Genomic DNA, 22,247 nt, shown 5'->3' with positions numbered 1-22,247 from the left:
CCAGTATAGGACATTTTATGCGGTGGGCCCAGGCAGAAGGGACCTGCGGCCTCACTCTCCTCAGCCCAGCGCCTCCTCTGTGCTGCTTTCCCGCACGTCCATGCCTGGTGTCCTCTTCTCTCAGAGTTAGGGTGACCTGTGGTCACCATCCCTTTTGAGAATGAGAGGGCTGCTATTCGTATTTATTCTAGAACAGGAGGCATGAACCAGGACTAGGGGCAGACATGGGTATATGGTCGCCCTTCTCCATACCTGTCCTCTGGCAGGGCCTGTCCAGCTGTGACCGTATCCTTATGTCACCAGCCTCACCTCTTACTGAGTAATGAAAGCTCTGCCTCGGGAAGTCATTTAACTTCTGATCCTCATTTTCCTCTTCTGTAAAGTCAGAATTAAGGTGTATCTGTCCGACTTATCCTTTAGAGTGACTGTGGTAAGGGCCAGAGGAGGTAATGTGCAGAGCGCCTTTATGAACTTTAAGGTGGAGAGTTGAGCAAGTGTGAAGGTTATTAATGATAATAATATCAAGTGGTACCTGCGTTGGTGCGGGAAGCGGGTTCTTTCTTTTTTAAAAAATTTTCTCATTGGTTGGAGATAGAGAAGAAGGAAGAAAGGGAAGCATCAACTCATTTTCCACTTAGTTTTTCCATTTAGTTTGTACATTCATTGATCGCACGTTCCCTGACCAACCTCAGCATGCTGGGATGATGCTCTGCCCACTGAGCCATCCGGCCAGGGCCTGCGGTGGTTTTTTTTAAGGAGTAAGAGCAAGTCCACCGGCCACTTGTGAAACACACACATCAGCTCCAGTTTCATTGGGTTCCTACAGCTGGTCAAGAGCCTTAGGACCACCGTGGTGTCATTCACAGATGAGAAAACCGAGGCCCAGAGGGAAGGGACTCTCCCAGGCTCATGAACAAGCAAAGGACTGGTGATCTTTCAGGGATGAGGCGTGAGAGGGATGCTGCAACCCGTGATGAAGGGCGAGTCTGCAGGACACTGACAGGGGACAGATGCAGGTCCTGGCTCAGACAGGAGCTGGGATCAGGCACACACTGCTTCCCAGGGCTCTCTGTTACCCTTCCACTCACGCCGACATCACACCCAGAGAAGGGGGCTGTCGCCCAGGGACACCTATCCCCTTAGCCCACCTCCTGGCGCCCTCAGGGTCCATGCAGGCCTCTGTTCACCTTCACGGATGCAGTTTCTCTCCCCTGGTCACCAGCTCCTGAACTGGCCTCTTTTCATTAATAGAAAGTAAACACGGGAAGCTGACCTTTTCCACTCCCAGGGCAAAAGTCAGAAGAGCAGTTGACTTGTGAGCCTGCAGGCCTCAGAAGGGGTGATCCCTCTTCTTGTTCCCCCTACCCATCCCTGGATGGGGATCACTGAGGCAGTGAGGTTGGGGGAGACTTACCTTCTGTCCTTGTCTTAGGAATCTGAGAGCAAGGCACAGGTCCTGTGTCTGAGAACTTCACCCTGGGTGCCCTTCTGAGAGGGAATTGGGAGAGCTGATAGGTTTTCAGTTTGGCCAGGGCTGCCTCCTCCCCCTCAGGAATAGGGTCAGCCTATTATTTCATCGATTGGGCTGTGGGTCCCTGCTTGGGGACGTAGGGAAAGGGCTGGAAGAGGAGGGGGCTGGCCCTGACCCACTCCTAAGCAAGGCACTCTCGGCCTCCAGACTGGTCGGTCCTGAGCTTTGCTGCTGCCAGGCCGTCCTCCTGGCCCAGGCTGCAGTGAGAAACCAGCATTTGAGCCAGCAGAAGGGTGCAGGTGTGCCCAGTGGGCCACACCCGCAGACCTTTAGCCCAGGTAATAATAGGTAAGCCCTGCCTGCCTGGTCAAGTGTTAACTCTTGTCCTCCCTGCACAGCTGATGCCAAGGGCAGGGGGCGGGGGGAGTGAAGGCAGCAGAGAACGTGGGAGTAGATGACCAGAGGGGCTACCCCGGGCTGGACAGCTCATCAGGCCTTGGCCAGAGGGTCCAGGGCACAGGGTCGCTGGTTCCTTCTGCTCCGCGACACAGGGCAGGTTTTGCTCGCCTCCTTGCCCAACCCCATATTCCCCTGGGAGAGTCCCACGGCTGGATCCTAGGGAACAGGAAGTGAAAACCAGCTTTCAGTGAGAGTTCAGGGCCTTGGCCTGCCTGGGACAGGACCCGTTTTTCTCAGTGTCCTGCTTTCCGAGTTTCCTCTGGGGGTAAGGGGACACTAGTCTCTCACTCTTTGTCCCACTTCCTCCCCACACCCAGGCCAGCCCAGCGCTCCCGGAACACTCAAACCAGGGGCCTTAGCATCTTCCCTTGGTTGCTCTTCTCTCCATCACTCTCCTCTCTGCACAAAAAGGCTGATAGACCCAAGGAAGGGGTCTGCAAGGGGGGTGTGGGCCCTGAGAGCGCAGGGAGAACTCCGTAGAGCTCCTGGCTCTGCTTCTCTCTCGTCTCGTCCTTTTTTTATTTATATGTTTTTGTGTGAGTTTTACAATGTACTTTCCGTATTTATAAAGTGATACTTATATGTAATTTACAAAATAGACATAGTTTGGGAGGATTCCACTAAAACATTTTACATGTTGCAGTCCAAGTATTTGGGCAAGCAGAGGTCAGCAAACTTTTCCTGTAAAGGGCCAGAGAGTGAATATTTTAGGCGTCGTGGGGCCATTCGGCTTCTGTGCCCGCTGCTCAGCTCTGCGACCACACAATGAAAGCAGCCACACGTAATAGGGAAACGAATGGATGCAGCTGTGTTCCAAGAAAACTTTTATTTCTAGACGCTGAAATTTGCATTTCATAGAAAAGTCATGTATCACAAAATATTATTCCTCTTGGACTCCTCCATTCACCCCCCCCCCCCATTTTAAAAAGTGAAGTAATCTTATCTCCCGGGCCCTGAGCGAACAGGCTGTGGGGCACTTGGACCGGTTCGCCAACCTCTGCTCTAGATCGCTGCTCTCAAACCTGCTTCAGGCTCTCCTGGGAAGCTTGTGAAAACACACAGCCCAGAACCCCAGCCCTGACTGGATTTTCTGGAAGGCCCTAGGACTTACATTCTAACAGGCGGCCCAGATGGGTTGGAAGCTTGTCGTCGGAAGAGCAGATTTTAAGCAGGTCTCCAGCATCTTGGCGTGTTCAGTTTGGCCCACTCTTGTGAGTGCTGGGGGTGACTTCTCCAGGCCTCATTTTGCCCAGTTTTGGAATCTGACCAGAGACGGAATCTCTCTCCCAGGGAACGTCCAGCCTGACATTACTTGTCCCCAAAGGCTGAGGTCCTCAGCAGAGCATTCTTCGACTCTGGCCTCCACTGCTCATGCCTACAAGAGGCAGAATCACCTACTGAATAAGAACACTGGTTCTGGAATTCGTGTGCTCTCGGGCAACTCACTTTGCCTGTCAGTGTCTTAGTGTCCTTCTTGCCTGTCCAAGGGGGACTGTAATATATGCCCTCGGAGGTGCTGACAGGTCAAATGAGCCGTGACGTGGAACACCTAGCACAGAGCCAGGCACCTAGTAAGTGCTTAATAAACAGAGTCGCTGCTGTTGCTGCTATTGCTGCTCTTGACCTGCATGGAAGCAGGGCAGAAGCGGGGCAGCCCCAGCCCCGGCCACAGGGATGTGGAAACGACCACTCGCGTTTGTCTGGTGCTTTAGTTTGCATGGCCCTTTCCATCCCTCATCCCATTGCATCCTCCAGCTATGCCTGGGTGCCTAGGGTAGATGCCGATGTCCCATTTTATAGAGGTGCAAACTGAGACCTGGCAAGGTTATGTAGCTTGTCCAGGGGCACACAGCTGGTGCATCCTCCAGAGAACCTGGCTCTCTGCCTGGAGACCTCAGGGAGTCTCTCCTACGTAGCGATCTTGAGTGACAATGGGAAGGAGCTTACGTTGGTTTTTTGTGGGTCTTTTATCTAGTGCTTTCTGCCCCTGCAGATAAAATACCACGAGGAGTTTGAGAAGAGCCGCATGGGCCCCAGCGGGGGTGAGGGCATGGAGCCTGAGCGCCGAGATTCCCAGGACAGCAGCAGCTACCGGAGACCCCATGAGCAGCAGCAGCCTCACCATATCCCAACCAGCGCCCCAGGTGAGCATGAGCCCTGTGGGAGTGGAGGACCTGAGGCAGGCCAGCTACGGGGTGGGGAGAAGCCTCATTTACATATGCGCGCGCGCACCTCCCCTCCCACACACACAGAGGCACACTCTGTCAGGTCCTAGCCCCACCGAAGGCATGAACACCAGGGGTGGGGGTGCTGTGCTGGGTCCCCAGCATGATGAGGGGAGGCTCAACCTCTGCTATAGAATATGCAGCACCACCTGACCTGTGGTGGCGCAGTGGATAAAGCGTTGACCTGGAATGCTGAGGTCGCTGGTTCAAAACCCTGGGCTTGTCCAGTCAAGACACTTACGGGAGTTGATGCTTCCTGCTCTTCCCCCCCTTTCTCTTTCTCTTTCTCTCTCTTTCTCTCTCACTCTCCTCTCTAAAATGAATAAAATAAAATTAAAAAAGAAAAAACTATTAAAAAGAAGAATACACAGCACCTGCGAGTGTGTACACATAGACATTGCCTTTGAGACGTGGGGGTTGAGCAGGGCTAAGGGGGCTTTAGGAGAAAGGGTGGGGGCCTTGGGAGGGGTTGGATTTGGCCAGTTTCTGAGCCCTGTCTCCTGCCATCTTCCAGTTTACCAGCAGCCGCAGCAGCAGCAGCAGCAGGCGGCCCCATCCTATGGCGGCTACAAGGAGCCCGCAGCCCCAGCCTCCATACAGCGCAGCGCCCCAGGCGGGGGCGGGGTGAGTGGCCTGACCGGAGGGGACAGATGGGAGGTTGAGCATCACAGGAGTGAGGCCCATGGCCCTAGGTCTTAGATTCTTCTTAGAAACCCTTCCAGGAGACCTGGCTTTCCCTGACTTTTGACCCCAGTTTCCATGTCATCTACAGGCGATAGCGATCTCAGCCTCTAGAGCAGAGAGGAAGTGTGGGTGGAGCCCGGGGCTGGGATTGGGGCCTTGTGTTCCAGTTCTGCCCCCATCCAGGTTTTCTTAATCTAGCCCTTGGAGCCCCTTTTTGCTTGGGGCTTCCCAGACCTGGGCCCTGCTCCCCACTCTTCATGAGGACGACCCCGCCTCCCCTGCCTGCAGATCTCAGCTCACCCCTGTCTCTGAGAGGCTCTCCTAAACCATCTCGTGTCAAGTGGGTCTCCCTTGACATTTCCATCACGCCACCCCAGCAGTGTCCTTGCAGTGGTTTTCAGACCTTTTAGACTTGGGGACCAGTGAAAATAGAATTATTTCGGGCACCGTTAAGGCAGAAATCACCCTGAGCATGAGTGAATTCCAACTAAGATCACTGGGTTTATAATCACACAACATCAGGGTGGTTAACTCTTTCGCAGACCAGCGTAAAGTTTCTGGTGGACCAGTCTGCCGACTGGCGGTTGAGAAACTCTGCTTTAGAACACCCTTTCAGCTTAAAACAGTGCTGTGTTTATGAACTTCTGTCTGAGCCCCCTGCTCCAGACTTGAAACTCTATGCAGTTCACTTACTCTGAGCCAGGCTCAGAGCGGGCACTTGTCAACTTCGCTGAATAAGCGAACCAGCAAAGTAGGAAGTGACGCCTTCTTACCAGTTCTTGGAGTTGAAATTCTGATCTCTTAAGTCCTGCTACACACAGGCGTGACGGAGCCACGCTTGCTCAGCTACTCTGTGCTGACTGCCTAGAATTTCAGAGTAGCACATGTAGGAGCTGGAAGGATAACACTTAGAGAAATAAAGTAGCCAGTCCTTCACATACTAAGCATGTCCTTGGACAGGAGGGATTTGGCTCTGAATAAAAGACCACCTCCTTACCCTTGTGGAGCTTACATTCTAGTCCGAGAGACAAACAAGAAAGCACTAAGTGTTGTAAAGTAACCAGCAAGTTCCACAGAGACACCAAGGTCGGTTACAGAAGAAATTTTAGAAGGGAGCTTTATTGCCGGCAACATGTACAGGGCATAGCAAACCCAAATCATGCAGCCATGAACACAGTTCTGAGGCTGCTTTTTTTTTTTTTTTTTTTTTTTTCTGAAGTTGGAAACGGGGAGGCAGTCAGACAGACTCCCGCATGCGCCCGACCGGGATCCACCCGGCATGCCCACCAGGGGTCGATGCTCTGCCCATCTGGGGTGTTGCTCTGTTGCAACCAGAGCCATTCTAGCGCCTGAGGCAGAGGCCACAGAGCCATCCTCAGCGCCCGGGCCAACTTTGCTCCAATGGAGCCTTGGCTGCGGGAGAGGAAGAGAGAGAGAGAGAGAGAGAGAGAGGAAGGAGAGGGGGAGGGGTGGAGGAGCAGATGGACGCTTCTCCTGTGTGCCCTGGGATTCCTGCACGCCAGGCCGATGCTCTACCACTGAGCCAACTGGCCAGGGCTCTGAGGTTGCTTTTAAAGGCAAAAAAATCACATACTGGTTGGGGGGAAAAGGAGGGGGAGCATGGAACAAAAGTCATTGATCTTACTAACAATAGCTCATTGAATTTTGTTACAACATCTATCTCTAGGATCTATCAAAAGGAAAAACATTTTTACACACTAAGACCATAAGATAACACAGTAGTGATAAATGTTTTACATACCTGGCAAAGACATTCCCAAACATTCTAGGATTTACAACCTATCCCTGTTGCCACAGTAGTGAGAAATGTTTAGTTTAGGATGAGGAGAGAAGCTAAATGAAGTTACTTTTGCTAAGAGTGTTGGGATTAGCTTATTAGGAAGTCTAAAGCTAGTCCCCGCTTGCTTAGTTTACAAGTTTTGCACATACAAAGAAGTTCAAAATGATGATTATTACAAAGCATATAAAATGTTACAGAATACAGGTTTTTCATGGGGGGGGGTTGAACTCGTGACCCCTTTGTCTAGAGGTATATGTCACTCTCATGACTCCAGCATGGGAGGGTGAGTCAGGATTAGTGTAGGAATTTTTAATTAAGGTACGTGAACATTGTTTCCTAAAGGCTTTTAAGAAAATAGAAGAGGAAGGGGTTTTCAGATAGGTTCTATCTTCTTAGCTCTGTCTAGCAGGTGGCGCCAGTCTTTCCAGAGAACTATAGGAAGTAGTTTGACTGTACCTAGCTGACTCAGTTGCCTCTGCAAGTTCTTCTCCTTGTTTTTTTTCTCCCTCAGGAGGGGTAAGGGGGCCTGACTCTTCCTTTTAAAATACTAATGCTAACAGTTTTTCAGTTCCTTGGCACTTTATCACATAAGTAGATATATAACAAAAGGTCAGATAGTGGTTATGAAGAAAAAAACAGCAGTGTAAAAGGAGAGAGAGCAGCAAAGTCCTCAATAAAGTAAAGAAGTGAATGGTCCAGGAGCCCAGCAAGTACAAAGGCCCTGAGGCAGGAATATGCTAGGGAAGTTCAAGGACCAGCAGGAAGGCTAAGGGGACTACAGAGGGGAAGAGGGTAGGAAATGAGGTAAGATCATGCAGGGACTTTTGGGCCATAGGAAGGCCTTTGAACTATGCAGAGTGAGGGGTTTGACCTGTTTTTAAAAGATAGCTCTAGTCTTTGTATTGAAAAGAGGCAGTTGAAAGTTGAGAGTGGAAACAGGGAGAAGAGTTAGGAGGCTGTTGCAAAATGCAGGTATGGATGGTGGCTACTCAGCCCAAAAGATAGAGGCAGGGGTGATGATGATAAAGGAAACCAAGGTCATCTTGTAAGGGCTGGGATTTCTCATCCCACAGATTTGGGGGCTAATGGAGTAGGTTTCTGTTGCTTGGGGGGGGGGGGGGAAGTGTTTGAAATTTAGTACTAAAGAGGATGGGGGACCTTTGAAGGATTTAAAGCCAGGAAGTAACATGATCAACCTTGCATTTTGAAATGTTCCCCTGAAATCACAATTGATGAACAGTTGGAGGGGGCAGACCAGAGGCCGGAAACAGGTCTGAGCAGGGGTCCTGGCAGTGGGGTGGACAGTGAATACGGGAGGCTCCTGAGGGGCTCACCAGCCCTGGACCAGTTGGCACTTGGGCCCCGCTGCTGGCCCATGCAGACCCCAGGGCCTGGCCTGGGGGACCACAAACGCTGAGCTGACCCCCCCGAGGTAAACTGATGTCAAGGGCAGGAAGGTCAGAGTACATTAGCGTCTCGCCCACCTCCAAGACCACAGTTGGATGTCAGGGGCTTCTATTGGACATTTCCTAGAGCTTTAGCATAAGACTTTGGCTGAGGTTGCGAGGTGGAAATCTCTTGTGTCACCTGGAGACTTTTCTCCCAAGACTAGGTCTTTGTCCTGAACTTGGGAGTAAAGCCAGACTTATCACAGCTTCCAAAGAACAAGGCTGTTGCTTATAATAATACAGATGACAGCGTACAGGGCATATCATATTTTGAAACACTTAACTGGCATCATGTCCGTCGGACCTTACGGCATTCCTGTTCTGAGAGGTGGAGCATGGCCATTGTAACCTCAGTCCCTGTCTTGTGCCTGCCTCGTAGTAGATGCCAAATTCATTGGATGCTCTCAGAAAGTGAGACACAGAGGTGAGGAAATTCAAGGCAGAGCCCAGCCCTTCCCTGTCTCCCAGTCCTCAGCTTACTACTCACCTGGGCTCTGCTCAGAGTCCCAGACAATTAGCAAGGAAGATGGGGGCCCCGGGGAGCTGGGCCCTGGGCTGACTGTGTCCCCACCCCTGCAGAAGCGGTACCGCGCTGTCTATGACTACAGCGCCGCCGATGAAGATGAGGTCTCCTTCCAGGATGGGGACACCATCGTCAACGTGCAGCAGATCGATGATGGGTGGATGTACGGGACCGTGGAGCGCACCGGTGACACAGGGATGCTGCCAGCCAACTACGTGGAGGCTATCTGAGCCCACCGGGCCCCGCCCCACCCCATCCTTCTTCAGTGCATTCCATGGCATCACATCCGTCCTGGACGTGACCTGTCCACCCTTCAGTGTCTCTGTGTTTTTAAATCTGCGACAGCTTGTTTCTTCCCACCCTCCTCCAGCTTTTGCAGACTGAAGCCTCGTTCTGCCACTTCTGCGGGCTCCTTCCTCTGGCAGGTTTTCCCCTTGACCAACTTCTCGGTTCTCTCTCTGGATGGAGCAGGTGTGGACCTTTCTGGGGGAGGCTGTGGCCCATGGGGCTGGTCTGGAATGGGAGACCCATCGTCTCCCAGGCCTCTGCCTTCTCTATTTTCGGCTCCCTCAGAGCCTCCTGCCCATCTCTTCACACACCCGAACATTCCAGGGTGGGGCTCACCCCAGCCCCCCCCGGACTCCCGGGGGAGAGGGTTCTTACATTGCCAGGAGTGGGGCCCCCCCGTCGTGGCCCTGGGATGCGGATGGGCAGGGGCCGGCCAGGCTCCAGTGAGAGGGCTTTGCTTCTCAAAGATGGGGCTGCTGGCCCTCCGAGGGGTCCCCTCACCACCCGCTCCCCTTCTCAAAGACGACAAAGGAGGGCAGCGTTCCCACTTTGGAGTTCATTCGTCCTCCCCACACGTGGCCCTCCTCACACTGTGATTTTGCTCTTCGGCCCACGCAGACCCAGTGTGGGCTAGGAGCTCCCCAGGAAGCATGGCTTAGGTCGAGTTCTGGCCTTTCTTTTAGGGACAGCTGCAGGAAGGAAGGGAACAGGGTGTTCTCTCCCGTAGCCCTTTGCCCCCTAACTCCCACCCCCTACCTCCAGGGACCCTGGCTTGCTTGCTTAGCTGGAAGCCGTGGTCCTAAAAAGTGGGGCAAGGAAGCCTCAGGCCTCTTGTCCTTGGAGGCCCAGCCCTCCGAGATCTGGGCTGGGTGGGCCACTCCTTACCCCTCATGGGAAGATGGCCTCCCCTTCCCGGCCTGCCTCCAAGTGGACCAGAACTGTGCAAAGCCACAGGACCCTCAGTATCTCCAGGACTTAGCATGTGGGGAAAGGAGCGTGTGTCTGTAGGTGTGTCAGCTAGTGTGAGCATGAGTGTGAGCACGAGTGAAGGGGCAGGGTGAGGCCTTCAGGAATCTCTGGGCTCATGTGAGGGTGACATTTTCCTCAAAACTCATAATGAAGGGGGTGGAGAGGTCCTAGGGAAGAGAGGTTCCTTATGTTTCTTTGGAATGAAAATTCCTCCCTCTGTCCCCAGATGAAGGAAGCCCACCCGCCCCTCTCGCAGTGTGCGGGCAGGACTAAGGGGACGCCTAGAGATTGGTGGGCGCTGGCAGAGCCTGCTGGGGTGGGGTGGGGTGGGGGAAGGCTTCGTGGCTCCAGGCATATTCTTCCCCTAAGTCTGACCTGCGCTGCAGAGTAGGGGCCAGAGGACCCTGTGTTACCCACATTGTGGGTGCCTTATCTGGGGGCTCTTCACCCCAGGCCTCTTCCTTACTTACCTAAAGCCCCCTTGAGTTGTTGGGAGAGGGCCAAGGCTACAAAACTGGAAGCACAGACCCTGGGACAAAGAAGGGAATGATGGTGCTATCTCCAAGTCCCTTCTGTCTCACACAAGTGGCTGTGACACTTGCCTGGTTTTATTCATCTCTGGGCTTGCTTGTCACCCTCCGGGTCCTCCCTGCCATTTTCACCCTGAGTCCACTCAGACCCCGTTGTTGACATCTTTGCATCCTTGTACCCTGCGGTGGTGGGCTGCAGGCATAGTCAAGAAGTCCTCACTGCTTGTGCGTTAAGTTGGGAATACTCACCCCAAGTCGGAGAGCTGAGTAAGTGACTGCAGGGCAGGGGGAGCCTCTGCCCAGCCGGCCCCTTTTCCTGCTCGGCTGCAGCCGGGTGAGGGCAGAGGGAGGGGCTCATACTGGGCAATTTGGGGAATGAGAACGTGATTGGAAGCCTCGGGAGAGGCACTGGGCCATTTCATTTCCTCTTGATCTCAAAGCACAACATGGGTTCTGGGGCCAAAGGTCAGAGACACATCCTGTTGGAGGACCTGCGGTTGGGAGGGTGGTGAGGGTGGAGGAGGGCCTGGAGGAGCAAGAAATAGCCTTTTCACTCAGCTTAATTTTCCTCCCAAAGCAAGTCAAGCTGGTCACTGGAATTTTGCTGCCAGGCCCTCTGCTCCTCCCATCCTAAAAATAGGGGACCTTTTCTTATACACCCCCAGACAGAGGACAAACTGTCACACTGGTGCTGAGGGACTCAAGGGTTGCTGGGAGTCCTTGTTCCTTTCCAGAACCATCCATCCCTAGAAGAGCACAGAACCTGGGGGCTGGGCTGAGACCCTGGTCTCTTACAGTTCACAGAGGTCTTTAGCCAATACCCCAGAAAAGAAAATACATCAACGGTAGAATGTGAATATGTTAGTGGACCAATTATAAAGAATAAGCCCAAAGCCCAACGTTGAGAAAAGTGGATTTTCTCAACACTGTTTCCTGTTTTCTTGTGTCCCCCCAGGGAAAACTATTGCTTAATTTCTGCCTCCCCCCCCCCCCCTTCACATAAGCACTTTTGGGCCTTTTATTTTAATAGCTGGAAAAAAGAAAATACCACCCCACAAACCTGTATTTAAAAAGAAACAAATGACCATGTGAAATTTGCCTCTGTCCAAACATTTCATCTGTGTGTGTGAAGCCATCATTCATCTTTTTATATGGGGTGGTTGTCTCTTCTTGGTCTGTTTGGTCCCCTCCCTCGTGGGCTTGTGCTTGGGATCAAATCCTTCTGGCCTGTTATGATTCTGAACATTTGACTTGGACCACAAGTGAGTCTTTCTGGTGACTCAAATAAAAGTATAATTTTTACCTGCGGACTTTGTTTTCTCTCTGGCTCTGACATGCTGCTGTATGTGTGTGTTCCATGTTTGGGGGCGTTGGCCTGTCACACTCCTGGGAGCCCTGCTCACCCTTCCATGAGAGAGACCAGTTTGGAAACTGTCAGCCTACAGAGGTAATGTGCCTTGGGCGTCCTCTTTGTTGAGAACTCCCCACCAGTCTGCTCCTGGCACATCGATCTACCCAATTTGGTGACATTCCCAGAAACTTCCCTGAGTTCCCGTCTTCTCTGCACCTGGCTCCCCACTAGCCAGTGCACACACAGGGCAGGTAATGGGTCTAATTCATTTTTAATCCCCAGTGCTTGCCCAAGGCCAGCACAGAGCTAGCTGCTCGACAAATATTTGCTGAATGAATAATGAGCAGCCGGCGGGCAGTTTTAGCTCCTGCCTGCACATAGTGGGGACTCAGTACACACTTGAGCAATGAGATGACAGTGGGACTTGGACAGTCTGCAGTGAGATAAGACAGGGATGAAGCCATCTGTTAGGCTGACAATCCAAAGCAGTATTCACAATGCCTTACAGATGTGGTCTTGAACACATTTTTATTCTTTAGCCCTGTGAGAGAAGTAACTACTGCAATGTCCATCTTATAGACAGGCTTCACTGAAACCCCGAAAAGCAGTGTTTTGGCAGAAGTCACAGCTGGTCTGGAGGTCTGAGGACCCCCTGTGTGATGCTTATGGGCTCATGCTACCTTGCTAGGGTGGGCTGTGTACCCATGCCCTTTGCACGTTTCTCTTGAGTGCTCTGTTCCAGGTGCCCTGGGTGTAACCTCTGACCAGAAGGCCAAGTGGCCTCCTCTCTTCTGCCGGGTTGGGAAGAGAGTAGTGGTAGAGAAGGAACCCAGATCCTCTGGCCTTGGCTCAGTGTCACCAGTGAGCCTCATAACCAGCTGTTATGTGGAGAGGGGCATTTCCCACTTGGGGATCACAATGAAGGCATTCTCTAGCTTCAGAATAACAGCGGGGTGGAGAGGAAAAGGGCTTTGCCAAACTGAGCCTGAATTGAGCTTTCCTAATCAAGGAAATGATGGTAATCAGGAGAATGACAAGTGGAGTCAGCAGGGCTGAGCCGTGTGGGAGTGTCAGAGGCGGTGCTGGGTGGGATAATTAAAGACGATACTGACACCTGCTTCTCCAAGGCGCGGAGGAGCAGCTGCCTAATATTTCCCCGCTAGAAGGGAATGAGTTAGTGACGCCTGCCTCCCATACGCCTTCCTGCTTGTGTCATGGAGCCACAGTCCCCCTCCCAGGAGGCTTCATTCACCTGAGCAATGGGAGGGGGTGGGGAGGCAGTCAGTCTGCTTAGGAGGGAGTCAGCGTTCTGCCTCCTGGGGATGGGACAATAGGAGGAGTTTCCAGACCCCCTTCTAAAGTTGCCTAAGTTCCTGAGACCCTAGCATGGGGAGAGTTACCAATGCTTCACCCCCCAGGCCCTTCAAAATAATTATTTAGGGGTGGAGCCATGGACAGTAGGCCTCAAAGATGTCACAGAAAGTTTTTAAAATTCAATAGGAAATAACAAATACATAAAAAGGTATGCAAGCATACAATTCATAACCAAGTACCTGCTACCCAGCTTAAAAAAAATAAAATATCCATTTTATTTTCCTTTCCCCTCAGAAGAAGCCACTTGAATTTGCATTTCTAGACACTCTTACTGCACAGGGATGGGCCTGAGAATTCTTTAGTGCCCGCTCTGAGTGTAACACCACAAGGAGCTCTCTGAATAGGATACAAAAGAGAACAAGAACATAGGTAGTGACCACAGAGACAAGAAACAGAGGAGGAGAGACCTCTGGTGCTCACAGTGTAAACAGAGTGATCTGAGCAAAATGCCTCACAACCTGAGCCGTGCAGATAGGACCCAGGGGCATTTCAGACCAAGAAAGTGGGCCAGTCCAGGGCGAGAGAACAATATAGACTCTGGGGTGCACGAGTCTAGATTTGAATCTTGATCTGTTTCGTTCCCAGTGAAATATTAAGCAAGTTCCTGACCATCTCTGAGCCTCAGCACCACGTGTGCAATATCTGGCACAGTCTAGAAATCCTGTGTCAGCTCCATGCCTGAGATGCCGGCCGAGTCTCACATGAGACCTTTGTCCGTGGCCTTCCGTAACAGGGCTATCACAACTTGCCAATGGCCCACCCAACTCCCAACCATGATTTCTCGGACATAATATGCTGGGGATGTATGAGAAGAAAAGGAAGAATGGCGGTCGGGAAGAGTTATTCCTAAGGGATCTGGACAGAGATCAGATCTCCTCCTACGTCCCTATCATGCAGACTCCATGTAGATACAAAGGGGCGGGATTGGGTTCCTAGGGAGAAATTGAGCCTCTCCAGTTCAGCCTGGCCTCAATGGAGTTCCTTGGTTACCCGCTCCCGAGCTTTATGATTGGTTGGCTGTGATCTGTGGCGGGAGGAGGGAAGTAAGCAGCTGATGGAGCTGCTGCATCCTTTAGTCTCCGACCCTGGAAGGGGGAGGGGGAGAATGAGGGCCGAGCAGTGGAGGGAGGAGGGAGCCATTTCTCTCCACTGACGGCAACCTCAGCTCACAGCTCACATTTCCCTGGAATCCAGAGGCCTCCTCTGCCAAGGACTCCATAATGTTGGATATTTTCATCCTGATGTTTTTTGCCATCATTGGCCTGGTCGTTCTCTCCTACATTATCTATCTGCTCTAGTGGCCTGCAGCTGCGGCGGGAGCCCACTGGAAAACAGCTCAGGGGGGATGGATGAAGCTGACTGGCCGAACATCCTGCTTGCTGACGCACCGGAGGATTTTTGCTTCTGGTCATTATTTCGGGTATTGATTCAAAACCAAAATTAAAAGAGATCTCGTTTTTCTATTTTTTTTTCCCCTTCAGCTGTATTGATGTAGCATTTCTTAGACCACTCTGAAAAGAGTAAGAAATGCCAACTTCTTTCTCTGAGACCTAATTTAAAATATGTTTCTGTTTTTTAAATGAAAAGTGAAACTCATATTGTGAAGGATTTTTAGGTAGAATGGGCTGGGAGTGGTGTGCATGGTGGGAGGGACTATATAATTTTGTAGTGTTTTTCTTCAAGTTGCTCAAACTTCAAGTTGTCCATTCTCTCCTGGTAATTAAAGGTAAAAACACATCATTATATGCCAGCAGAGTGGTTTACAATTATGCTTGCATAACTGCATTAATTAGTGACTCATTCTCACTTGAGGATGAGATAGGAAATGAAATTTACTTGGGAGTGGGGTTTTGTGGGGTGATGTCCATTCTTTCCCAACTGTGGGGTTTGGCGGAAAGGAGAGAAGAACTCCTATTTCTTTTCTTAGTCTCCAGAGACTGAGACCAGTACTAGGATCTAAGACCTTTACTGCTGTTCGCTTCTGAGCCTTCTTGTTTCTGTGTTTCCCACAGCTCCTGGTCTCCAGTCCAACAAGAGGCCTCTTATCAACAGCAGCAGTCCTGCTGCCCAGCAGACCTCTTCCAGAGCCTTCCGGATATGGTTAACCCTTGTCAAGCAAGGGGCTTTTTGAACTCAAAGGCTGAGGCACTCGTCTGGGACATCAGGAATTCGAGGGCAAGGCTGGCAGGTGCTGCGTGCATTTGAGCTGTAAATGGACGGTGTTGAGAAAGAACACAGAGAGCTAAAGTGTAGACTCATTAAAATCATCATGGAGAACTTCTCAAAATTCACGTTGATAGCCTTTCCTTAGGTCTTCCTTCACACGATATTTCTTTGTATGCCCAAGAGTACGTTGTTTCTATTTTTATCTCATTATCACTCTGTCTTTATAGATTGCCAATCTGGGGTTGTGTGGTTTCCCCTGTCTTAGTCTCTAGCCAGAAGGAACTTGTCATTTGAGTTTTAAGATTTATTTTCCCCTTGCCTACCACATGTGTTCCAGCTTCTCATTTAAGGAGAGAAACAGTTATATAGTCCTCATTCTTTGTGCCTGGCTGAGTTATAAATTATTGAAACAAGATGACTATATATATCTTGTTTGGGGAAAATCTCTCACCCCAAAATAAATGTTTTTTAAATTGTCAAATATTCCTTTTCTGGAAAAAAAACTTTTCAACATATTTTCTGTCCAATTAAGGTTGAAGTAACCATATATTTTGGGGTCCAGTGAAGTCTTGGACCCTAAATATGTGGTATCTATTCCTTTAAAAAATCCATCATAATTGTTCGACATTTGATTTTCTGGTTTAAAAATAAAGAAAGATGGACTAGCCCTGGCCGGTTGGCTCAGCGGTAGAGCGTCGGCCTAGCGTGCGGAGGACCCGGGTTCGATTCCTGGCCAGGGCACATAGGAGAAGCGCCCATTTGCTTCTCCACCCCTCCGCCGCGCTTTCCTCTCTGTCTCTCTCTTCCCCTCCCGCAGCCAAGGCTCCATTGGAGCAAAGATGGCCCGGGCGCTGGGCATGGCTCTGTGGCCTCTGTCTCAGGCGCTAGAGTGGCTCTGGTTGCAATATGGCGACGCCCAGGATGGGCAGAGCATCGCCCCCTGGGGGGCAGAGCACCGCCCCTGGTGGGCGTGCCGGGTGGATCCCGGTCGGGCGCATGCGGGAGTCTGTCTGACTGTCTCTCCCTGTTTCCAGCTTCAGAAAAATGAAAAAAAAAAAAAAAAAAAAAAAAAAAAAAAAAAAAAAAATAAAGATGGACTTAATAGTTTTTATTTATAACATTGTGTTCAATTTCCATGCTTTAAAAAGATGTAAAATTGAGGCAGTATAATAAAACGTCACAATTAAAATGAAAAACTTTCATTTTAGAATTCTGGCCAAGAATAACACTGTTCTAGAAGCTTTGTCTTGGCAACAAATTATATGACCTTCAATAAGTCACTGAACCTTTCAGGGATTCACTTTCTTTATTCTGACAAATGAAAGGGATGGACTAGAAAATTGTTAATATCCTTTTCCATTTTAAAATTCTACAATTCTAGGATGTATTATCTTTGGAAAATACACCTTTGAGAACAGAATAGTTATTAGTAGTCCACTCTTCTGCTCTTCCCAAATAACATTTTATGATGAAAACTCATCTGCAAAACTCTTTTTTTTTTTTTTTTTGGCACATTGTAAGGAGAAAATTACTATTTATTTACCCCAAACATATATCAGTGATATTTTGCCTAAGCTGCTTAGGGAATATTAATAAATGCAATATTGCTTGGTAGTGTGTAATAAAAAGAGGTAATGTGACAGGTACACTAACACAAAAAGCATGATTCTGAACATTAATACATTCAGGGATGGTTTTCAGTTACCTGTAGAGTCCTTGACATGACATTTCCCAGTAAAACATTCCTCTGACTCTTTGGCATAGCTTTGTGTTTCAAACTAAAAGTTTCTTCTTCAAGTCAAGATAGCAGCTCTATATCTTTACTTAGGTAATTAGGGCAAGTGTCAGTATTTTGGAGGGGTCCAAGTAACACAGGTAATTATTGTGGTGTAGATCTTCATAGTATAGTCTCTAACCTAGCTCAGTCTGAAGTCTTATATGTGGTCAAGGCTCTACAGTCTATATCCATACAAAGAAGAAAGGACTAATCAATTCATTGAAAACAATTAGTCAATTTCAGTTATACACCAGTGAGATATACCACTAGCTCTGGGTACAATATAAAGACAGAAAGATTACCCATATTTTCAGTTACTTATGAAACAATTACATTTTGGAGGAAATTTTATGACTTTGTGCCTATATCTAAGCTATAATACTGAGTTTATAAAGGCATTTTACAGTGTTTAGATAATTTAAAATTTTTTTCACATTTAAACTATTTATATATTGGCATCCTAAAACCTAATAAAACACTGGAGTAAAGTTACTTCTGGAATATAAGGTTTTGTATAAATTTTACAAATCTGCATCATAAGGCAATCATGTCCTACAAAATGGGGATTGTATTTGGCCCACATCAATGTAGTAAAAACATCTCTAAATAATTATAGATTACTTAGAAAAAACTTAATGTGTCATAATGCTAACAATCATTACACTAATACCTGCTCTCTTGATTAAAATAAGAGATTTGTATGGGAAAGTCATATTATATTTTATTTCAGGAGAAAAGAGGATATAATTTGGGAAACAGTTAAATAATGGAAAGATAAATGTTACAAAGTTAGAAACACCTAAGACTCCTTGCTCTGGGTAAATGGAATCAAATCCAAACTTTCTGAGTTTGAAACTTAACATGACATAATTTGTTAAATTTCAGGAAATTTTTTTGCTATTAAAAAGCTTAAAATTAGCATTATTCCAACATCAGAGTCCCTTAAGAGTACATTTTAATTTAAATTATTCAAAAATAGCCCTGGTAGGATAGCTCGGTTAGAGTATCATGCTGAAGTTCAGAAGTTGCTGGTTTGATCCCTGGTCAGGGCACATTCAGAACAGATCAATGTTCTTGTCTCCTGCTCTGTCCCTTCCTCTCTCTTAAATCAATAAAATAAACATTTAAAGTATTAAAAAATAATAGGAATTTCCTTTAATAAAGTTCTAAAGAATAGTAAAGTGGAAAATTGTCTTTATAATTTTCATGCTTTGCCTTTATCAACTTCCAAATGTTTGCTAAGCCTAGAATTGCCTCTTCTAAGTTAGTTTCGCTCCATCTATTTATTTTATTTTTTTTATTTATTTTTAGAGAGAGAGAGCAAGACAGGCAGGAAGGGAGATGAGAAGCATCAACTCATAGTTGCGGCACCTTAGTTGTTTATTGATTGCTTTCTCATATGTGCCTTGACTGGGGGGCTACAGCCAAGCCAGTGACCCCTTGCTCAAGCCAGCAACCCCATGCTCAAGCTGGCGACCTCAGGGTTTTGAACCTGGGTCCTCTGCATCCCAGGCCAACGCTCTATCAACTGTGCAGCTGTCTGGTCAGGCTGCTCCATCTATTTTAAACAAAAATAAAATCAAAGTCATATATAAAAGGGGAAATAGAAAAATCCATTGATACAACTTCCATTATAAACTCAAACACATTAAGAAATAGTTAACAACTTCTTTGTTCTTAGAAAAACACTGTAACATCTTGTCATGGGAAATTGCAGGTAATATACAATACTTAATACATATTTTGTTTTTTGAAACTAGTGTTAAACATTGATAATTGTAGCATGTCTATTTTAGCAGCAATTGAAGTAGTAATTGGTTGGGAATTTAGTTTCCAAATTAAATAGCAGAATATTATAGAACACTGTTCTACTTACAGATTATTATACAATTTATGAGTTGTTGCTAGTAAATGAAATTATTTAATTTATATGCTCTAATATTAAGTATAAATATATAATACATAAATATATAGCTAATTGCAACATTATTTTGTTAAGATATTTTATATTTTGATCATGGTAGAGCTATAATTAATAGCTTAAATAAAAATAACTTCCTCGCCTGACCAGGCTGTGGCGCAGTGGGTAGAGCATCGGACTGGGATGTGGAGGACCTAGGTTCAAGACCTCAAGGTTGCCAGCTTGAGCATGGGCTCATTTGGTTTGCGCAAGGCTCATCAGCATATGAGAAATCAATCAATGAACTAGGGAACCACAATGAAGAACTGATGTTTTTCATCTCTCTCCCTTCCTGTCTGTCTGTCCCTATCTGTTCCTCTCTCTGACTCTGTCTCTGTCACAAAAAAAAAACACACAAACAAAAACAAACTTACTCCACAAGAAATAATTTTTTTTTTCTTTTTTCTTTTTTGTATTTTTCTGAAGCTGGAAACGGGGAGGCAGTCAGACAAACTCCCACACGCGCCCGACCGGGATCCACCCGGCACGCCCACCAGGGGGCGATGCTCTGCCCATCTGGGGCGTCGCTTTGTTGCGACCAGAGCCACTCTAGTGCCTGAGGCAGAGGCCACAGAGCCATCCTCAGCGCCCGGGCCATCTTTGCTCCAGTGGAGCCTTGGCTGCGGGAGGGGAAGAGAGAGACAGAGAGGAAGGAGAGGGGGAGGGGTGGAGAAGCAGATGGGTGCTTCTCCTGTGTGCCCTGGCCGGGAATCGAACCTGGGACTTCCGCACGCCAGGCCGATGCTCTACCACTGAGCCTACCGGCCTGGGCCACAAGAAATAACTTAAAGGAATTACACATTCAATGATTTGCATAATGACAGACTCTACAAACTAGAACTGTTTCTAATTTTTATTTTATTGATATGAATAAATAACAAATTAAATAAAATTAGCAAATATTAAATATTTAAATATCAGACATTGACATTTTACCATAAACATAATATAATACTTTAAAAATAACACCTATTTTTCAGTTTTGTGCACTTTAAAGAAAGTAGTGATCTTAGAATGCCTACAAGTTTTTTTTTAATTTAAAAGGCTTTTTTTAAATTTAAAAGTTAAACTAAGTTTTTTTCTTTTTTTAAGTCTCGTTACTTGAGGAATTCTCGGTAGTTATATTTGCTTCCTTGATTAAAAAAAGAAAAAAAATATGTTCTTAGTCCTTTGGCACTTTTTTTTTAACCTAAAGAAGAGTGTCCAATACAACTATCTTTGAGGTCATCTTTCCTATTTTAGTGATGTCTCAGTAAACTAAAGGAAACTTTGTCCACAACCTGATTTCTTACAGGTTCCACAGCTACCTGCTAGTGGAATTGGTAAAGAAGTTACATTGCTAGTAAGGTATCCAATAACATAGTAGCAGCTTTGTGGTTTTTTGCCCTTCACAATATTTACTGACATAAAAATCTATAATTATATAATTCAGTACTATTCACTTAAAGAGGTTAACTCAGGTAATAACCATGCAAAGAGGTTAATGTTTGTTTTCTTAGGACATAAGAGGGTTTCTCCAGTTGCATCTTCTGCTGGGCGCCTAACACTTGCTCTAATCTCCAAAGGTGAATAATAATCCTGGCAATAAAATCTTTGTTATTAACAGAACAACTGGAAGCATGAACTAAGTCAACTAAGTGGATGGGAAAGGTGTGAAATAGGTGCCTTTTGTTTATGCGATAGAGAGCAGCCTTGACCTCTTAAATACCTGAAAGGCTTCCCAAACATAGTAATTTACTGCCTGCATTGTGAAAATAATAAAGTTGAGGAATCAGAAGGGCACGAGAAGGAATTATCTAAAAAAAATGTTAAGAATAGATATTTTATGGTTTTATAACATACAGAGTATTTACAAGATATAAACTTTATATTAGTTTCTAAGAAAAATAACCATTTGTTTGTTAATAGTACTATTATGGTGTTGTGTGTGTGTGTGTTTAGAAACAACAGTAGAGATAAATATATAGGAGTAAAAATTATCCTACAAATCAAAGTCAAAAGAGACTGAGGAAAGCACTATCAAAAGGAAATAAAATCTAGACATCCATGTAAATCTTCTACTTCAGAAAAAGGTACAGGATAAACGATCTGACCCACTAGTAGTTTACGCTGTTATGTTATTATGACTGTACTAGAGTTAGAATGGAGTCTCCTAATGTTTTTAGGCTATTCATTTTGCAAATGCTCCTTTTTTTGTGGTAATATGATTGCATATACAATCACTTAATTATCAATATTAATGATAACATATGCTTTTGGAAGTTAGTCTGCCATTTTAAAATTTAATACCACACTTTATTCCTAATGACAAATGTATTCAGCAAAAGACTGGACTGCTGAACTGAGGAAACTGCAAATTTAGTCTCAAATGTTATTTTTTTCTATTAATAACTGAATGAAAAAATTTTCAGTTTACTTTTTATTGGAAGCAAGATGATATCATTTATCTACTGCACCCAAATAATGAATCAGATTTTTTATGTTACAAATTTCTGGGGAGGGTAAGATAATAATCTCACAATTATCAAGAATAATACAACCATATTTTAAAAATTTATAGCAGCAGTCATGTCAGTTCAAGTCTATGATGAGATTCAAAATCCAGGTCAACAATCTTTAAATTAAACCATTCTTCTTTTGTAAACTTTCTGAAAATAACTGCTGTAGAGACTTGGATAATTCAAGGAATGCGAGGAAACTCCACAATGCCAAACTGCTTATTTAATAGAATAAAACTTAACATCTATCTAGTAAAATATTTAAAATATTCACTATTTATATTAAAATTTTTATTTTTCCTTCATTTTTCTTCTATTTCCCCAAATAATCTAATAGAATATATTCTCAACCTGGAATCACTAGTGTTTTGATAAGTGAATGGACTAATTTTCCAAAGCATAAATGAGGAAAAGAATGAGAGAGAAAAGAAAAAGCTAATTAAGGTGTTGTTTTGTACTCTGGTATCTGCCAACTTTTAATCTTCATAATTTAGTTGTGAATTGAAGGAAGAAAATGAAATTGAGAGGAAGAAAATGAAACCATGAAGGATAAAAGCAAGGACTTTGTTTTTTGCATAAATATGCAAATGTTAAACTCTGGAGAAAGAATTCCTGCTACTGATGGAATTACATTTGGACAATCCATCACAGAAAGGCAGTTAATTTCTGACCCTCTACAACAGAAAATTAAGTGCTTATGCTACTGAAATATTGTAAAACCTT

At 46.5% G+C, this 22,247-nt stretch overlaps 1 protein-coding gene and 1 long non-coding RNA gene across 2 annotated transcripts in view; both read left to right on the top strand.

Moving 5' to 3' along the window:
- LASP1 (LIM and SH3 protein 1) overlaps window positions 1-11,706 on the top strand; it is a 42,174-nt gene extending 30,468 nt beyond the window's left edge. Inside the window, exons 5-7 of the mRNA XM_066364338.1 lie at window positions 3,924-4,074; window positions 4,670-4,779; window positions 8,668-11,706. Coding sequence (XP_066220435.1) covers window positions 3,924-4,074; window positions 4,670-4,779; window positions 8,668-8,841 — 435 coding nt within the window. The 3' untranslated portion in view covers window positions 8,842-11,706. The remainder of the gene's footprint in view (window positions 1-3,923; window positions 4,075-4,669; window positions 4,780-8,667) is intronic.
- Window positions 11,707-14,180: 2,474 nt separating this feature from the next.
- On the top strand, window positions 14,181-15,880 carry LOC136393749 (uncharacterized). The gene is made up of 2 exons (XR_010749124.1): window positions 14,181-14,543; window positions 15,136-15,880. It is a non-coding gene; the product is annotated as an uncharacterized lncRNA (long non-coding RNA).
- The last annotated feature ends 6,367 nt before the right edge of the window (window positions 15,881-22,247 follow it).

Source organism: Saccopteryx leptura, chromosome 2 (genome assembly GCF_036850995.1).
Source record: "Saccopteryx leptura isolate mSacLep1 chromosome 2, mSacLep1_pri_phased_curated, whole genome shotgun sequence".
Lineage (NCBI taxonomy): Eukaryota > Metazoa > Chordata > Mammalia > Chiroptera > Emballonuridae > Saccopteryx > Saccopteryx leptura.
The sequence above is the reverse complement of the archived record's forward strand: the minus strand, read 5'-3'. Positions and strand labels throughout refer to the sequence as shown.